The sequence below is a fragment of the Gekko japonicus genome, unplaced genomic scaffold (assembly GCF_001447785.1).
Source record: "Gekko japonicus isolate JY-2015 unplaced genomic scaffold, Gekko_japonicus_V1.1 scaffold81, whole genome shotgun sequence".
Taxonomy (NCBI): Eukaryota; Metazoa; Chordata; class Lepidosauria; order Squamata; family Gekkonidae; genus Gekko; species Gekko japonicus.
The window spans coordinates 1,350,889-1,368,600 of NW_015162476.1; the positions used below are offsets into that span (position 1 = coordinate 1,350,889).

The window sequence follows — 17,712 nt, forward strand, 5'->3', positions numbered from 1 at the left end:
ATTCATCTTCTGAGTAACATCATGCCATCAACTAATTCTGGGTGGAAACAGCAGAGAGTTCCCTCCACACACAGGGACATTTTGCTGGCTTAAAGCCATCAGAGATAGCTTTTCTGTGTGCCAGGGAATTACTCCACGTATTACAGCAGATGAAGAGTTGAAATATTAAATCTACAATGACATAATATTCTATTGATTTCTTAAGCATGACGCCAAAGAGATTTCGGGCTGTTTTAATTCACATTGATTGCTCTGTTCCTGATTTACCCAGGATGCTTCCTACCCATTTCTATGCACAGTTGTTCTATTGGAAAGTATGATTGTCTGGTTTTAAACTAACTTATTTATTGTGATGTTTTTAACTGAATTGTTTCTTAAATATGATGTATACTGCCCTGAGCCCTCTAGGGGAGGGTGGTTTAGAAATCGATTGATGATGATGATAGTAATCCTTCCTTATATAAAAGCCATTTGGGGTTGCAAAGTTCTATGCGCGCCAAAATCAGTTGGCCACATGAACTGCCACTCAGAACGTCTGCCAATCCCCTGCTGCGTTGAGACAGAAGGTCATTGGCTCTGTTGCCTCAGTCCCGGCCACAGAAGCAGTGCCTGGAAAATTTAGCTCACACTGTGCCCGGCTCCCTCACAACACAGACACTCCGAAGACAGAGACTCCATCCCCGCTGCTTCGCTCTGTTCATTTAGGAGGAGGGGCTGTGCTCAACCCGCCCCGCTACAGACCTGCCAATGCTCCAGGTTGCCGCCGGCAAGCCTGGGGTCTGCTTGGTGGCCCCAGGAACCGCACTGCACACGCCTTGCGGGAGGAGTCCCGCCTTGCGCATGGGGAGGCTCCCCTTCTTCTCAACAGGCCAAAGTAACAGGGCCAGAGAGCCGCACCGAAGGAACACACTCTGGAAAGAGCCTGATGTGGTTTTTCCTGAGAGTGGGGAAAGCAACCCTCCTCTCTCCCCCCCCCTTTTAAATCAAGGCAGTTCTGGGACGGTCCCAGCAAAGCCACCTGCCCCCTAAGCAACCTGCTCAAGCCTTCCTCCACTCTCCCCAACGCCATGGTGCTCCTGGATCCAACTCCAGCCAGTTTCCTGTGCAGCAGCCCCACTGCTGTCCACGAGGCGAGGGAGAACAGAGACCCCAGCCTGCAGAGGGGCTCAGCTGCAGCTCTCCCCAGTGGCCTCCTAATCACATCCAAAAGGTCGCCCTCAGCCTCTTAGAGAGGGACAGTCGGGCGTACACCACAGTGGCACCTGCCGCTAATCTCTGCATGAGGCAAAAGCTGAGCCGAGCAGGTAGCGGCAGTCCTCTCTGCATGTATGAAGGGCTTTGCATGCAATGAGAGCTGCTCACTGCCGCCTTCCAAGCTGTTGAAAAAGCACCCAGGCAGGAGGCAGCAGCGGCATGAAACAACCCAGCCACTTGCTGGGTAGGAAAGAGAGGGCACTGGGAGGGCGCGTGGCCTCCCCTTCCCTTGCCCCTCAGGCAGCAAGGGGGTGCAAAGCGGGAGGGTCTTAGGGGAGGCTTGCTGAGGTAATGGCGGGGGGCTACGAGTATCTTAGGTGCAAGGGGAGCCTAACTGGAGTTGCCCCCATGGATGAAAGGGAAGCAAGCTGGGAAGGGGATGAGGGGAACGGTATCCTGGAGGGAGAAAGATCTTCCTTGGGGGCCTCAAAGGGGAGGGGCCAGGTGGCCTCCGCAGTCCTCACCTGCGTCAGCAGCCAACGCCCACCCGGGAACGTGCGGCCCAACAGCCAGAGGCAGCGCTGCCACTCGGGATGACGCGGGGGTGCCACAATACCTCCCCGGTAACACCGCTTGCCTCTTTGCCGCCACTCACTCGCCTGCTGTGTGTGTGGGGGGCCTCTTGCTAGGGACCGTTGTATTGCTTTGCTACAACAGGCTTTGCTCCTAGTAATAATAATAATAATTCTAAGACACAGGTAGGATAGATTTGTGTCTTAACAATGCATTACAAAGATCCATCCATATGCCAATTGCATGTATTTCTTTTAGTGACATGTGGTTTCAGTGTAAAAATTAGATTGTGGTTCCTCCCATATAGTCATTATTGCTGAAATGACCATGGAAAAGAAAATCAGAGTTTCCTTTTGTTTGGAGCTATTAGACACATAACCCGAGAGCCACAGTGGTATCGTAGTTGGAGTGCTGAACTTCAACTAGGGGTAGGGTTACCAACTCTGAATTGGGAAATTCCAGGAGATTTGGTATCAGAGCCTGGGGAAGGTGGAGTTTGAGGAGGGAAGGATGCTTAGTGGGGATGTGATGTCATAGAGTCCACCCTTGACAGCTGCCATTTCTTCCAGGGCAACTAATTTCTGTCATCTGGAGATCAGTTGTAATTCTGGGATACCTCCAGGCCCCGCCTGGAGATTGGCAACCCTTACTAGGGAACAGGGCCAGTATAGTCACCAGGGAATTTCCCAGTTGACTGATGGCCTACCCTCCCTACTTAGGCCAGCCCAGCCCAGCGTAGAAGGGCCACGCATAGCCCAGGGTGAGCTGCATGTTGCCCAAGAGAGGCCTCGTCCCAGCCTAGGTGACCCACACACATCCCAGGGAAGATATCACCGCAGTCTGGATTAGCTACGCGCAGCCCAGGGAAGGCAGCCCTTTGGCTGGGATGAGCAGCATGCAGATGTACCCAGCCCAGCAGAGCCATGGGAAGTGCCAAACTGCCAACCTGGCTGGCTCTTTCTCCCTCCTACCTGTTGGCAGAGTTCCCTCCCTCCTTTGTAGGGGCAGGGCCAAGACAGGCTGGGGGGTCATGGCCTCTGTTATGTATTCAGGTATTATGTGAAGTTAGGAACTGGGCTTACAGCTCCATAGAAGCCCTAGTATGCTGTAATGCGAGACCAGATTGGCCAATGTTGCAAATGGGCCAATCCAAAGAGACATTGACTTTTGGCAGGAACCAATTCCATTGGTCCTAAGCAATGCATTTTTATTGGTCATTATCTGTTCTAGAGGTGTGGCTTTGCCCGTTCAAAAAGTATAAAAGTTAGAAGGTTCTGTTGAATGTTGTCCTGTGTTAAGTTATGAGCTGAATAGAGAAATCAGTTGTTTAAGAGCTGCCTTGATCTCAGTTCATAATAGCCTCCCAGTCTGCCTCTGCTAAGGAGACTTGGGTTCATTCTGCCCTGAAGCACAGTGGGTGAAGTTGGACCAATTACTTTCTCTTGCCCTAAATATCTCACCAGGTTGTTGTGATGGAAAACCAGGATGAGCGAACCACATATGTTGCCATGAACTCTTTGATGAATGAATGGGATAAAACTTTAATTAAAAAAACACACCACTCGGTTAAAACAGAATAGAACATTTGTTTATCCCAGGGGTACTCCAGGGTCTCTTAGGTCTCTCCCTTCCTTTGGGCTGCCTTAGAAACCAAAACACAGACACTGACTGCTATTTGAGCCACTACATCACCCCCAGAGTTTCCTAAAAAGGCTCTTCTTGTTGGGATGTGGCTGCCCCTAACTTTCAAGTGTTCTACAATCTCCGTTAAGAGGTCTTCAAGCTGCATGTCATTTCCTCTGCTGGAAAGGTATGTTCCATCTTCCTTTGACAGCTCAGACTCATCATGGAGGCTGCAATAATGCCTCATCCTGGCTCCCTCAAGCACTCACTACCTGATCCTTCACTAGCACTGAAGAGAGGTGTGAGAAAGAGAGCTATTGATTAAGCAGCTGCTCCAGCTGTAAGTGGTACTCAAACCCTGTACAAAAGCATATTTTGAGAACCTGAGATATTTATGGGGAAAGAATGGATGCAATACTGTGCTCTGTTTGGTCACTTTCTCAAAAGATGCAGACAGGGAAAGAAGCAGGGGTCAGAACTACATGAGGAAATACGACAAGGTCCTAAGAGACATGAACAGTCTTAGAGTGTTTAGTTCACAGACAAGCTGAATAGATAATTGAGACATCCGAAGTGATGAATGGAATAAAACTGTTAAAAGCTAGACACTTAAGATCCTTAAGAGGTCCCTAATAACCATACCCCTCAATCAAAATGCTGCAACCAGATTCGGGGGGGGGGGGAGGGGACTTTAATACATAAAGGAAAAACTTTTGGCTTCTAATTCACTTTATTTTGCTTTCAAGATAAAGTTTGCAATTTCTGGTAGACAAATCCAGGGGTACAGAACTGCAGTCTTGTGGCTAAATCACTCTTGCCCGTAAACTAGCAAATTGCTCCATTCTCATGCAGCTCAAAGTTACTTGAAAATCTCTCTCTTCTTCAAGAGAAGGGATTATATATATTTGAAAAGGGAAGGGTACCAAACACACATTTCCAGAATATGAAGCACTTGCTCACTTTTGTGGCCAGACTGGAACCAGAAGGTGCATCATGGTACATTATACAGACATTTGCCTCAAGAACTTTTTTTTTTTAGTAACAGGCTTTAAAATTTGTGAGATTACAGCTTCCACTGAAAGACTGAAAGCGTGTTTTCAGAACAGGAAAATGTCTACTTACAAGTCACTACTTACAAGTCACTATGAACTACTATAACCATAAACATGGTTAGAGATTTTAAAATGGCTGCTCTTTGTCAACATATACAGATTTTTGATGTTGTTGTTCAGTCGCACAGTCGAGTCCGACTCTTTGCGACCCCATGGACCAGCTCCCGCCAGGCCCTCCTGTCTTCCGCTGTCCTCTGAATTTTTGATACTAACAAATAATAGACAGTTTAAGTCCTAGACTGACATTTTTTATTTTATTTTTGTAAATTTATATATTTTTCACAATTGCAAAATAAAAACTCTCAGTCTGACAATCTAAACATGATATCATATTGGGTCTCTAATGACAGTACAATATTCTGAGTTTTTTGGCTGCCACTATAGGGAAACACTGTCTATTATGTCAGCTGCAATTCATACATTATGGAGTGTACAAGTACAGTCTAGGTCCCCATCTTTCCCAATGTTTTAATTTTTTAAAATGTTTTTGCATTCATTTTAGCTCCTGTTCTAATGACATGGGGGTTTTTTTGTTTCTTTTAATGGATTTTAGGGTGCAGTTTTTACTATGTATGCTTTAATTTCTTAGCCATCATGGTGGCCCTTATGAGGGCAGAAAGGTGGGGTATACATTTTGTAAAATAAAAATAAATAAATAAATGATAGTCTGAGGTAAGCTGTGGCTTCTCCTCAACCCCCCCACGAGAGCTGCATGATTTGGATCGGGGAATTTGGTGCCTGTAGAGAAGGGCCTTTGGCCTGCACCATGTTCCGGACCTGAGTCATTCTAGGAAATTTCCTTACCGAATGTACAACCCTGTCTTCTTTCCATAACCACTTTTCCTAGTGAAAATAACTTCTGGTTGATATAATTTTAACAAGTGCCCAAAGCAGTTGAGTGTGTTACAGTTCAACATTCCAACACTGACATTTACTGGTCCTCAAAGATGCTCAGTGAGTGGGTCATTCTAAAATACTGCTGAATCATTATATTTAGCCAGACATTCTAGAAAACTGAGGTACATACAGTGGTTTGGAAGTGAGTTCCTTACAGGCCCAATGGATCACAATTCCGGCATTTCACCGTAAGTATTCTAGCATGAAAATGAGACAAATGGGCATAGCATTCATGCCCATGCATATTAAATGCCTATTTAATAAGCTTTGAGTGTTACTTTTATATTCATAATATTTTTTTCTTGTAAGCTTCTGATGGACAAGAAAACCCCATAATGAGACGCTACGTACTGAATGTTGCTGAACAATCTGTAATGCACACAGTACGCAGCAATGACCTTTAACTTCACCGAATGGGCACTTTGCATACAAAACAAGCAAGCTTTCCAACTTTTTAATTCTGAAATGAAGAAAGAATTGTGCTTTGCTTGTACATGAAAACTTGAACCAATTGATTTATTTCCTTTTACTGTTCTTTAAAACAGATACTCCAGTAGCAGCATCAGTGGACATTTGACCATAAACCTCAGAAGGAGAAAAGTTTAAACTTCTATATTCTTTTATATCCCCCTTAGATTCCATCTCCTCTGTAAAATCTTTTGCTAACTCTCTAGTCTACATTCCAACAGAAACAAAGCCACAGTGCTGTCATGGCAAGGGTTAGAATCAGAATCATAGATTTGGAAGGGACCTCCAGGGTCATCCAGTCCAGCCCCCTGCACAATGCAGGAAATCCACAAATACTCCCCACACACATATCCAGGGACCCCTGCTCCATGTCCAGAAGATGGCAAAAACCCTCCAGGATCACTGGCCAAACTGGTCTAGAGAAAAATTGCTGCCTGACCCCAAAGTGGGATCAGCATTTCCCTGGGCGTGTAAGAAAGAGCCATGAGAACTAAGCACTGATGCAACCCTTCCTGCCCTCCCTCTCAGGATCTGCCTAAGTTCACAGAATCAGCACTGCTGTCAGATGGCCATCTAGCCTCTGTTTAAAAACCTTCAAAAGTTGTCAGCCTCCAAGTAGGGGCTGGAGTTTGGAATTACAACTGATCTCCAGATAGCAGAAATCAGTTCCCCTGGAGAAAATGGCAGCTTTGTAGGGTAGATTGTGGTATCACAATCACATCCCCATGGAGCTTCCTTCCCCAGATTCTGCCCTTCACAGGCTCCACCCCCAAATCACCTGGAATTTCCCAGAAGTAGCAACCAATGCTCCCTCTAAGCTGTGGAGTCTTGTGAGCAAAAATTCTACTTTGTGAGCTACTGGCATTAAAGTTCTGAGCGAGTGATTTGGCTACTGCATAAATTAGTTTGCTCTGGAGCCATCCTTCCTGAGCTAAGACAAAAATGTGTGAGCCAGAGGCTAAAAAACTGTGAGCTGGCTCACATTAACTCAGCTTAGAGGGAACACTGATAGCAACTCTAGTTATGACAGCTGTCTGGTCATTCCTTTGACAGGCTAATATCCCACAATGGTCAGCTGACTTTTTCTCTAATGAGTGTAAGCTAATGGCTAGAAGATTATTTCACTGTAGGCAGGGGATTCTAAATGTGAACAATTTATTCTCCAGAACTTAGCAAATATGATAGCTGAGGGATAAGGATAGGTATTGGGGAAAACAATTGTTTCGGACTTTGAAACATCGGTCATAGAGACAGCACAGAGACCTATGAGTTAGTTGCAAAGTGAAGTCCCTTAGGATTCGGGAACATCCTTCCTTTCTGGGGATCTATTGCAAAGAGTGCCTGTTTGCTTCCATTTATGCTCTTCCTGTATAACAAATATTGCAAAGGCACCACAAGTCTCCAGGGCTCTCTCTTCGAAAGGAATCCAAACCACTGGGGCTTTGCTCTGTTTAGCCGAGTGGATAACAGTACGGCTGCTTTCAGACATCACAATGAACCAGCTTTAAGCAGATGTTTCTCACCCTTGCCGTGACACACTGGTTCTTTCCGCATTTGCCTGCCACGCTGGATTTTCTCAGTGTTCAAGTCGAGGCAATTTAAGTCCATGGCAAAACAGCATCCAAATAACCTGGGGCAATAGCAGGCTAAAACTGGGCTGACTACTGAAGGGAGGTAATGCAATACAGAATGGGTGGAAACCCCCCAAAAAAGAAGAAGGTTGAATTCGATTTTAGTGCAGAATTGCTTGGAGGACACTGCGGTGAACATGGATTAAAAGGAGAGTGCAGAAAGGGCCACTGTGGCATCAGAACAAGGCAGTCCTTTCCCATTATGATATCAGACACTGGCTGGCCCTTGCTGTCCTCTTCAGGCCTTAGGACGTGGTTGCCTCTGCTATGCAGGTTCAACATATGGCTTGGGATGCATGCTTTCAGGCACGAGGAAGGGGCTTATCTCCCCACCTTCCCCCAGGACTCCCCCAAATAATCAGAAACAGAGGGGATGCAGCTTATGTCACCTAATCTTTCCCTTCCTCACTGCCAAAATGGAGATTGGGAGTTCCCCCTCATTCTGGTCAGCAGAATGTCCTAGATCAAATCAAGCCTGAACTCTTCCTAGAAGCTAACATGACTCAACTGAAGCTATCGTACTTTGGTCACATTATGAGAAGACAAGACTCACTACAAAAGACAATAATGGTAGGAAAAGTTGAAGAAGCAAGAAAAGAGGAAGAGCCGAAATGAGATGGACTGATTCAGTTGAGGAAACCAGCCATGGCCTCAGTTTGCAAGACCTCAACAGGGCTGTAAGTGATAAGATGTTTTGGAGGTAATTAATTCATAGGGCCGCCATAAGTCAGAAAAGACTTGACTGGGGTTGCCAGTTCCCAGTTCCCAGCAGGGGTTCCTCTGCTTTTTGGGGCTTTTGCCCAGTGTTGGTCAGCTGCCCAGTAGGGGAAACCCTGCCTCCAAACAACTACATCTGGGCGCAATGTTTCCGATGTGATGCTGTTACCCGGAAGTGGTGTCATCACATTGGGGATGGCACTCGTGACGCTATGGGTTGAGGGCAAAACTCTATGGTAATTCTGGCCCATAACCATAGAGTTTTATTTTTAAACCAGAGAATCAGCAATGTCCCAGAATGCCCCCCAAATCTCCCTACGGGGGCAGTATGGAGACCTGGCTACACTAAACTTGACAGCACTTTGCATGCATACACACACAGAGGTCAGCAAGGCTTTTAAAGGTGGACTGATCAGCCTTTTCCTTTTTTTATATAACTTTTTATTGCATTTTATCACCTACATCCTAAAAGGAACAGGGGGTAAACACTATATCTAAAAGAAAAGATAAGACAAGAATCGTGATCTAAATGTTACAATGTATATATAAGAATCCTACAATAATCACTTATATTCTGTTGAAATATTCGTTTATCTTCTACATTTCTTCTTCTTGTACTTCAGATTCATTTTAGGTATTTTAGCTGCAGCTTCCCCCTTCTCCGAGTCTGGGGTTTCCGGGGTACTGCTAGAGCTATTCGAGGTGTCTTCTGTTCCTCCATCATTGGTTCCCTCTTCTTCAATATTGTCCACAGGTTTTTTGTCATCTTTACTTGGGCTTTGTTGTTGTTTCAAAAAAATCATTGGCTTTTTGGACAGAGTCAATTTTATTCTTCTTATCTTTATAGTTGAATACAGGTCCCGTTGGAAAAATCCATCTATAAGCAATTGAGTTGTTGTGGAGGAAGAAGGTTAAATCTTTTTATTGCCACCTTCGCTTCTGCATCCCGAATGGAATGTCCTTTAAAATTTTAACTTCTTCGTCTTTAACCTTCAGAACTTTTCCAGATGTGGCTTTCAAAACATTGTCTCTGGTAGATCTCTTAGAGAATTTCATGTATATTTCTCCAGGCAGTTTATTGTTTATAAAATCTGGATAGTTTTGGTAAGCCAAGTCCATATCATTTTGCAGCGCCTCTTGCTTAAGATCTGTCATTTTCTCCTTTTTGCTCAGGAACACCTTGAAAGCGTAAGACATACGTTGATCTTTCCATTTGGAGTTGCAGAAATTGGCCTTATCTGAGACTCTCTCTTTTTCCACTTCCCTCAATTTTTGTTCAATATCTTTGGTCTTTGTTTCAACTCTCTTGATGGCTCTGTCTGTTTTGTCTGCTCTTTTATCCGTGTTAGTTGCTTTTAGACATCATCCAGCTTACTGTTGATATTAGACATCTGCTCCAGCAGGGGGCGCAATGCCATAGCCAGCATATTGGGGAAGTCAGCAGCTGCTTCCTGTGTCTGGGTGGGAGTCGTTGGTATGGTATTTCCTGTGAGAGGTTTCTTTTTCGGCGCCATTCTTCTCCCTCTTCCAGACATTGTTTATACAAGAAGAAAGTTTCTGGATTCAAAGTCAAAGTTCTCCAATTTAAATACGCTCTGGATTATTTTGCACCTTTTGGTTTCAGTTATAATCGCATATGGTTAGTTTTGCTTATTTCCTTTTCTTTCTCATTCAGGGACTGTTGAGTTTCGGGGGGGGGGTGATTCCTCAACTCTTCCGCCACCTGCCGCTTGTTTCTCAAGTTAAATCCAGTGGACAAACACTTGGCAGCTTACATGGGGGATCGCTTAACTCACTGTTTTTTCATATTTAAATCATTGTAGGAGGGAAATCATGCTAGATCTCTTGTCCACTCATCTGGCAGCCAGCTCTTATCACCATAATGGCTTCACGACAGCAGGACCTCTCAGGGTAGGAGAGCCTTGATCCCTCGGCTGTTGCCTCAGGAGCAGCTCTCCTATGCACCCCAGGCTGGGAGTCCCCTACAAGGACTCCAGGAGGGCCCGGATTTGGCCGGGACCCTTCCTGTCCACCGCAACTCAGCACGTCTCCATCAGGAGCTCGATGGGACACGTTTGAGCCTCAAGTCGCCAAAACCGGAAGTCTGATCAGCCTTTTCCTGATGGTGTTCCATCATTCTGCACTCCTCCTATATGATGAACAACCATCCCAGCCTGTGGGACAGTTGTCAGGTCTTGCTTCCTACCCTCACCCTTTAAGGCCTGTTTCAAGCCACTGACCTGCTGGCTTGTCAGCATTTTGGCCAAGGTTATGTTGCTGATATTTTTATTCACCTCAAGGGGAAGCTTGGATATCTCCAACTGATCTCCAGGCTACATAGATCAGTTCCTCTGCAGTAGGGTTGCCAGACCCACTCTGGGGGTGAGGGAACCTCTGCCTTTGTGGGGCGCTTCCCTGCCATCAGCCAGCTGGCTGGTGGGGGGAAATCCCATGCCCAACTGGCCTAAAAGGCAACTTGATGATGTCACCTGAAAGTGACATCATCACATCACCAACATTACACCCCTCCCAAAACACCACTGTCCCCAGGCTGCATCCCCAAATCTCCAGGAATTTCCAAACCCCAAATTGGAACCCTGATTCCTGGTCCCTTTCTCAAGCTGACTCACATAGCAACTAGCTCACTAGCAGCTGCCACCATGCAGGTGACTGCAGTGCAGAGCCAGGATATCCTGCATGGACTCTGATTAGTGGGTTTGCTCCCTGCCAACCTGCCATTGGTTGCTGGGTGTGCACATGTTCCACTGTTGTATCCGAACTGTGTATTAAAAAACAAAAACAAAACAAAAAACTACCTAAAGAATGTACTGTTTTGCCACTTTGTGTCCAATTTAGCAACATAACCTTTCTGCTCTTTGTATCCAAGCAAGAACTATTTCAATCCTATTTTCTCTAAAATAATGCTCAACATCTGTGCCGTGGTCCACTGCATTATACATTACTCATACACACCAGGCAGTAGCAGCTCAAGCTGTTTCCCAAGGCAAGCCTCTGTCCTTCATTAGCCAAACTGAAATCTGAAATAACCTTGTAGAAGTTACCGGAAATCAAAGACATAATTCCAGATTTCCAGTGATGAAAGGAACAGAAAACATACTCCTGTCAGCAGTGGAAGTGTTTCAAAATACTAAGTGCTGGAATCCAGGTCTATTTCTGATTGTGTGAGATTTGCATTAATTCTCCCTTCACTGCAGACCATTACATAGTACCCTGTGCTAATCCTGAAAGCTCACGGACCTGCTGGAGCAGTTCTGTAGGGAACACAAAAGGATGCACTGGGAAGGAGAAGGTGGGAAATTTCTGTTCCATGTGTACAACTCGACTTGAATTACATAGGATTCAGTGCACAATTATTTTATCCTGAAAAATCCACCTCAGTTCATTGTAAACATGAATTTTTATATACCTATCCTTATTAATTTGTGTATTAAAAATGAGAACACACAATAAATTCAATGTTTATATTGTCGCTCTTTGCATTTTAAGACAGCCATATGAAAAGAACATAATGTATATCCCAGTGCCCCTTTTCCATTGTGTCCCAATGTGAATTTAGGGTTGAACAGAAATATTATATTTAAATGCTATGCATTTTGAGCAACATGATCACGGTTTGAGGAATGTGGGTGCTGCCTCCCCATGTGTGTTCTCACATTATTGATCCAGTAATGTCTAGACAAATGAACCACTAGGGCAGAACCAATTGCATAATTCCTTCTCTTATAAACAAAACAGGAATTCAAGATATCCAAATTTACCATTCTAGCAGCCAGCAAACATTAAATAGCTTCACACTAGCATTAAGGTGAAGAGTGGGAGGGCTTCTAGTGTCCTGGCCCCACTGGTGGACCTCCTGATGGCACCTGGTATTGTTGGCCACTGTGTGACAGTGTTGGACTGGATGGGCCATTGGCCTGATTCAACATTGGCTTCTCTTATGTTCTTATGTTTAGTTGGGCACATGGAATGGAAAACACCATGCAGATGGACCCACTAAATCCTCATCTTTACTGTATCTATTTTGTCTTGCAAGTTCACCTAGATACATTAGCTGATTATGAATATCATTGGACAATACTCAAAAAATTGAGTTTCTATAAAAGTTATAAATGGGTAATGTAAAATGAGATTTTACACATGTGTTTTTGTCCAACTCACGGATGTTAATAACAAAATGCACCTGTTTGGAATCTCATTTTACATTATGAGTTAAAGAACTTGTCTGAGTAATGAAGTAAGTAAAGTGTCTTTACTTTAAAATATTAAAATATTTTAAAAAATAAATTGTTAATTAAAATTTCATGTAATAATTTTGGGAGAAGAAAGAAGATGAAGAAGATATGAAGATAAAGCATGCAAATGAAGTTTTGTTTTTCATAATAGTAATGATTTTGGTGGTGGTGTTAAATTATAAAATTCTTTCTCCAATAAAACAAAATGCAAAAATAAAAATAAAAATATTACCGTGTTGAATAATGTCAGCAATTACTGCCAGGTAGACCTCTGGATTTTGATCAGTGGTAATCACCTGATTGCTTTTGTCCGTATTGAGTATCTCATACAGAATGGCTGAATTCTCAACCCCACAGAGCAGAAGAACCACATTTTCAGGAGGCTGAAGAACCTCCTCCAAAAAAAGACTTTTGTTTAAATCCAGGCAGTTTAGAAGCCCACTCGACAATATCAGTAGTTTACATGTGTAAGAGCACAAGGATTGCAGCTCCAAGTGGTGAAGAGACGCAGCATCTATATTGTAAAGCAAGATTCCGTTTTCTAATGTGATGTGCTTGAATATTGACTTTAAATACGACGCCCATTCTTCTGAATCTTCTTCGTAGATTATGAGAATGTCTTGTGGGTTTTCTGAAAGGGAAAGAATTAAAAATGATTATCACTTTATATTACAACCTGACAGGCTGGCTTGCATGCCAAAATTTCTATGAACTTGTTCCAGGGAGGAATTCATATGAAACCCACATTTAGATTATCACATTTAGATAAAGTTTCTTCTGAGAAAGAATCTCCAACATCATTTTGGACATATCTAGTGATAAGCTGGGTATCAGCAGTTTATGGAACCCTTTTTTGGGTTTTCTCCAAATAAATCCTCCAGGTTTTTAGCTGGAAAAAACAGACACTTTGAATTTTGATTAGGGTTAAATATCACCACTGAGTCTAGAGCAAACCAAAGGTGCTTGGATACCACCTGTCTGTTAAGAAATAGCCCTATAATTATGAGCACAACATGGCTCTTACATCACGTGCTCTTACTCAGAAGTATCTAATAACCAGCTGCCGAAACAAATCCACACTGCTGGCTTTTTAAGAAACTTATTTCTGAGATTGACTTTGAACAAGTGTTTGATGTGCATAGAGTTGGCAGTTTCCCACTGAAATCTACGTGTCCTTAGTGACACTTCTTAAATCTGTGTGGTTTACCAAGCTGAAGGATTTGAGGCTGCAGGGTGAGGACATGGCTATAGACAGCAGTAGTTTGAATATCTTTCTGAAATCCTACCTAGTAAAAAGACACTCCATTTTTAAAGATATTGGTCCTCAAAAATAATTGAGTTGGGTCCAACCAGCTTTTTCATTCAATCTTAGCCAACTCCCTTTCTCATTATAGCTTCTGTCCTGCATGGCTTTTGCATTGGCAGTTCCCATGATCCTCTCGATAGCCTTTCTCAGAGGTCAAAGTGGTCTTTCCCTTTTCAACCAACACATGTCTTCCTCTGTTCAGACAAAAGACCAAGCTGGTAGGAGACAAGAAATTTACTACTTCTTATGGTTATTTATGTAGCACTTTCCTAATTGATAAGGTTGCCAGCCTCCAGGTGAGGCCTGGAGATCTCCCAGAATAACAACGGATTGCCAGACTATAGAGATATGTTCCCCTGAAGAAAATGGCTGCTTTGGAGGGTGGACTCTGTGGCCTCATATCCTGCTGAGGTCCCTCCTTCTTCAATCCCTGCCTTCTCCAAGCTACACCCCCAGAATTTCTCAAGACAAAGATGACAACCCTTCTCATTAGTCCAAAATGAAACGGCTCATGGGTCTATACAAAGCTTTATCCACTGGTCTAATAACATCACTATTTTCTTTTTAATGGTTCTAAAACATGTACCAAGCCTTTCTGAGAGAGGGATGCCTTTCAGGTGGCTCACAGCAAGAAGAGTGTAAGATGATAAAATAGAATTGTAAAAAACATAAAATATAAGCAATGAATTAAATCATAAAAGCAGGAGGCAAACTTCAGAACATTTTACATTCCGGTGGCCTAATGGCTGATGACCAAAAAATGTTTTTGAGATGATAAGGCCATTTCAATTTCCTATGTAGTCATAATTGGTTTCAGTTTACCTCATTTTAGTTTCTATCAGGACTTATTCTTTTTTCGTTTACTTTTGTTTCTTTTACACCAATTTTCACACTCTTTATAAATAGTCACAATTCAAAATCCATTTTTAAACCTTTTCTATATTAAAACCCATTTGTAAGCAATGAATGTAAAAGACAATATGACACAAGAGTTATTTCTTAAATGGTGGCAACAGAAAAGATAAACTGGTGTAAATATAAGGATTCATATGTTCATTTCTCATCAGGAAGAAATGAAATCAAAATGTGAATATTTGAATTAAACCAGATAGATTTTGTAATTCAATCTTATCCTTAATTTCGTGGTTGCAAAGGGAGCTCTCCAAGCAAGGAGTTGAAAAACACTATACTCTACAACTCTACTAGCTGTATCTCAGAGGATAGAGGAACCTCATCCCAAGGGCCATACTGGCCATTACGGCCACAGGGAATTCCCAGTGGGCTGATGGACTGCCCTCCCACTTGGGCCAATCAAGCCCACAGGACAAAGGCCACACATGGATGTTAGCCACACATGGATGTGCCCACAAATTAGTCACACATGGATGTACCCAGCCCGCAGAGCTGGGCATAGGCAGGCTTATAGCCAGGGTGGGGCCCTGGGGGAGGCACCCCCTCCCAAATCAGCTCCACCCCTCCTACTGCTGCCGTCCTCCTCCCCCACCATTCTCGCAGCAACTGGTGCAGTACTTGGCTGGGAGGGGAGAGGAAGTCTGGGGTGAGTGGTGGGCTGCCTTCCTCCTTCACTGCCCTCAAAGCAGCCAGCAGAGTACTTGGCCAGGTGGGGGCAGGGCTGGGAGGGGGAGGATGATTGGAGTTGGATGGGAGATGACCACGGGGTCTCCATCACCTCTTGCCAGACTCCTGATGTCTTTTTCCACCAGCTGAATTCTGGTGATATTGATCCCGACCACCTCCTCGCCTGCAGGTTGGAAATGCCCATCTGTTAGCCTAGAGCAGTGATGGCGAACCTTTTAGAGACCGAGTGCCCAAACTGCGACCCAAAACCCACTTATTTATCGCAAAGTGCCAACACGGCAATTTAACCTGAATACTGAGTTTTTACTTTAGAAAAAACAACTCACACATTAACTTAAGATGATCCAAACAAAGTAAGGAAAGCAATCCCAAATGCTTTCATTTACTTAAAATTATTTGACAGAGAATTCGACACTTTAATGATGGTCTGGCCCTGGCTGGGGCGATGGCACGCGTGCCCACAGAGAGGGCTCTGAGTGCCACCTCTGGCACCCGTGCCATAGGTTCGCCACCACTGGCCTAGAGTGTCAATTGCAAATGCCTGATAGTAAAGGGGACAGAGTTTTCCTCGGCAGAAAAGAAAAGGTGTCTTTCTTACAAGCAGAGGATTCCATGAGAGATAAAGAAGGACTGAAATTATCTAGAGTATGATGAAACAGCAACCATGTGACCTTTTCTTTCATCACACACATCTTGTAACATAACATATATGGAGTGCATCACATGAAGAACCAGTATGATGTAGTGATTCGATTGTCAGGCTAGCTACTGATCCCCACTCAGGCACATAACACTCTCTGTCGGCCCAACTTTCCCCACAGACGAGGATAAAATGGTGGAGGGGACATCCATGTGCGCTGTTCCAATCTCCTTGAAATAAATGGAACAGCTAATTTGTACAGAGCTACAATTCACATGTTTTTCCCCCTCCTCAGAAATAGAGGAAGGGAAAATGGAGAATCGCTTGAGGTTGTTATCTGCTATCTATTTTACATACATGTTTATGTACATTTTTGCTATTCATATTATTACCGACCCTCAAGTCTTTGAGATGGGCTAGTCATAAAACAAAGCAATGGAACCCAAAGCCCTCACATTTGTCTACATTGGAATCAATATCATGAGATGGAAAAGTACCCAAAGATGCCGGCGATGTTTTATAGGTTCTGTAGGACGACAGTTATAACAATGCTTAGCCAATATGGCAGTTGAAGGGGGAGTCTTACAAAAGTCTACAGAGAGCTCATTTGATAATTTCCTGAAACTAACACAGTCATAAGCTGTCAAATTGCAGTTCTGCCATCCAATCCCATGTATCAGGTCTTACCAACCTTGTTAGGAAACACAATAATTTCCTAACATCATTTGGCTTTCTGACATTTATTGGTTTATCTTTATGAAAATTGTGTGAAAGAACTTTTGGCTTACAATCCTCATCTCACAAATGGCTTCCAAATGGGATTCCAATATGTACTACCCTGGAATCCTCTTCCTTGCCTTATTGTGGGAGAATGCCCAACAAACTATGGCTGGAAGTTCTCCTTGACCTGAGACAACTTATTTTGTGCTTTTGTATCTCATCTCCAGCCTGGCCCCATGGAACATACCCAGTGCCTATCCACATAGCTCAGCAGATCTCTAGATGGCATCACATGTGGAAACCATCCTCCTAAACTAAACAGGGCATTTCAATAACAATATAAGAAGAGCCCAGCTGAATCAGACCAGTGGTCTATCTAATCCAGCATCCTGTTTCACAAAGTGGCCAACCAGTTGCCCTGGAAGGCCAAATAAGCAGGGCATAGAGGCTCGCCCCTCATGCTGCCTCCCAACTCTGGTATTCAGAGATTCATAATGCAATCCTTTCTAAAGTTGTTCCAATCTAAGCCCATTGAAATAAAAATCCAACTGGAGTAACTCTACCTCTGTAGATGGAGGTCCTCTTCAGTCACCATTAGGGTTGCCAAGTCAGAAACTTACCGGAGCGGGGGATTCCCGGCTGTCGTCTGGAGCGCGCACGTGCCGCATCCATGTCACCCGGAAGTGACGCGGGTACGCCGGGCATGCTGGGGCCGGGGCAAGGACCATCCGAGGGAAAACCATAGAGTTTTCCCTTGGATGGTTCTGGCCCCGCCCCCAGCGTGCCCGGCGTACCCGTGTCACTTCCAGTTGATGTGCACGTAGGGGTGGAGTTCCCCCTGGGGCCCGATCTGCCGGCAGCAGGGAATGGGCCTCTGGGGTGGGGGTTTCCCCGCCCCCCAGGGGGACTTGGCAAGCCTAGTCACCATGGTGTAGTCATTTGAATAGGAGTATACCTTCCATGTCTTTGCTAGACTGTG

The 17,712-nt window shown here is 44.2% G+C and overlaps 1 protein-coding gene across 1 annotated transcript in view; it reads right to left on the minus strand.

Annotated features, from left to right (window-relative positions):
- Positions 1 to 13,900, minus strand: part of BANK1 (B-cell scaffold protein with ankyrin repeats 1) — a 240,865-nt gene extending 226,965 nt beyond the window's left edge. The window contains exons 1-2 of the mRNA XM_015405768.1: positions 13,819 to 13,900; positions 12,701 to 13,099 (exon numbers count right to left, since the gene is read on the minus strand). Of these exons, the coding sequence (XP_015261254.1) occupies positions 12,701 to 13,099; positions 13,819 to 13,900 (481 nt within the window). The remainder of the gene's footprint in view (positions 1 to 12,700; positions 13,100 to 13,818) is intronic.
- Between the last annotated feature and the right edge of the window lie 3,812 nt (positions 13,901 to 17,712).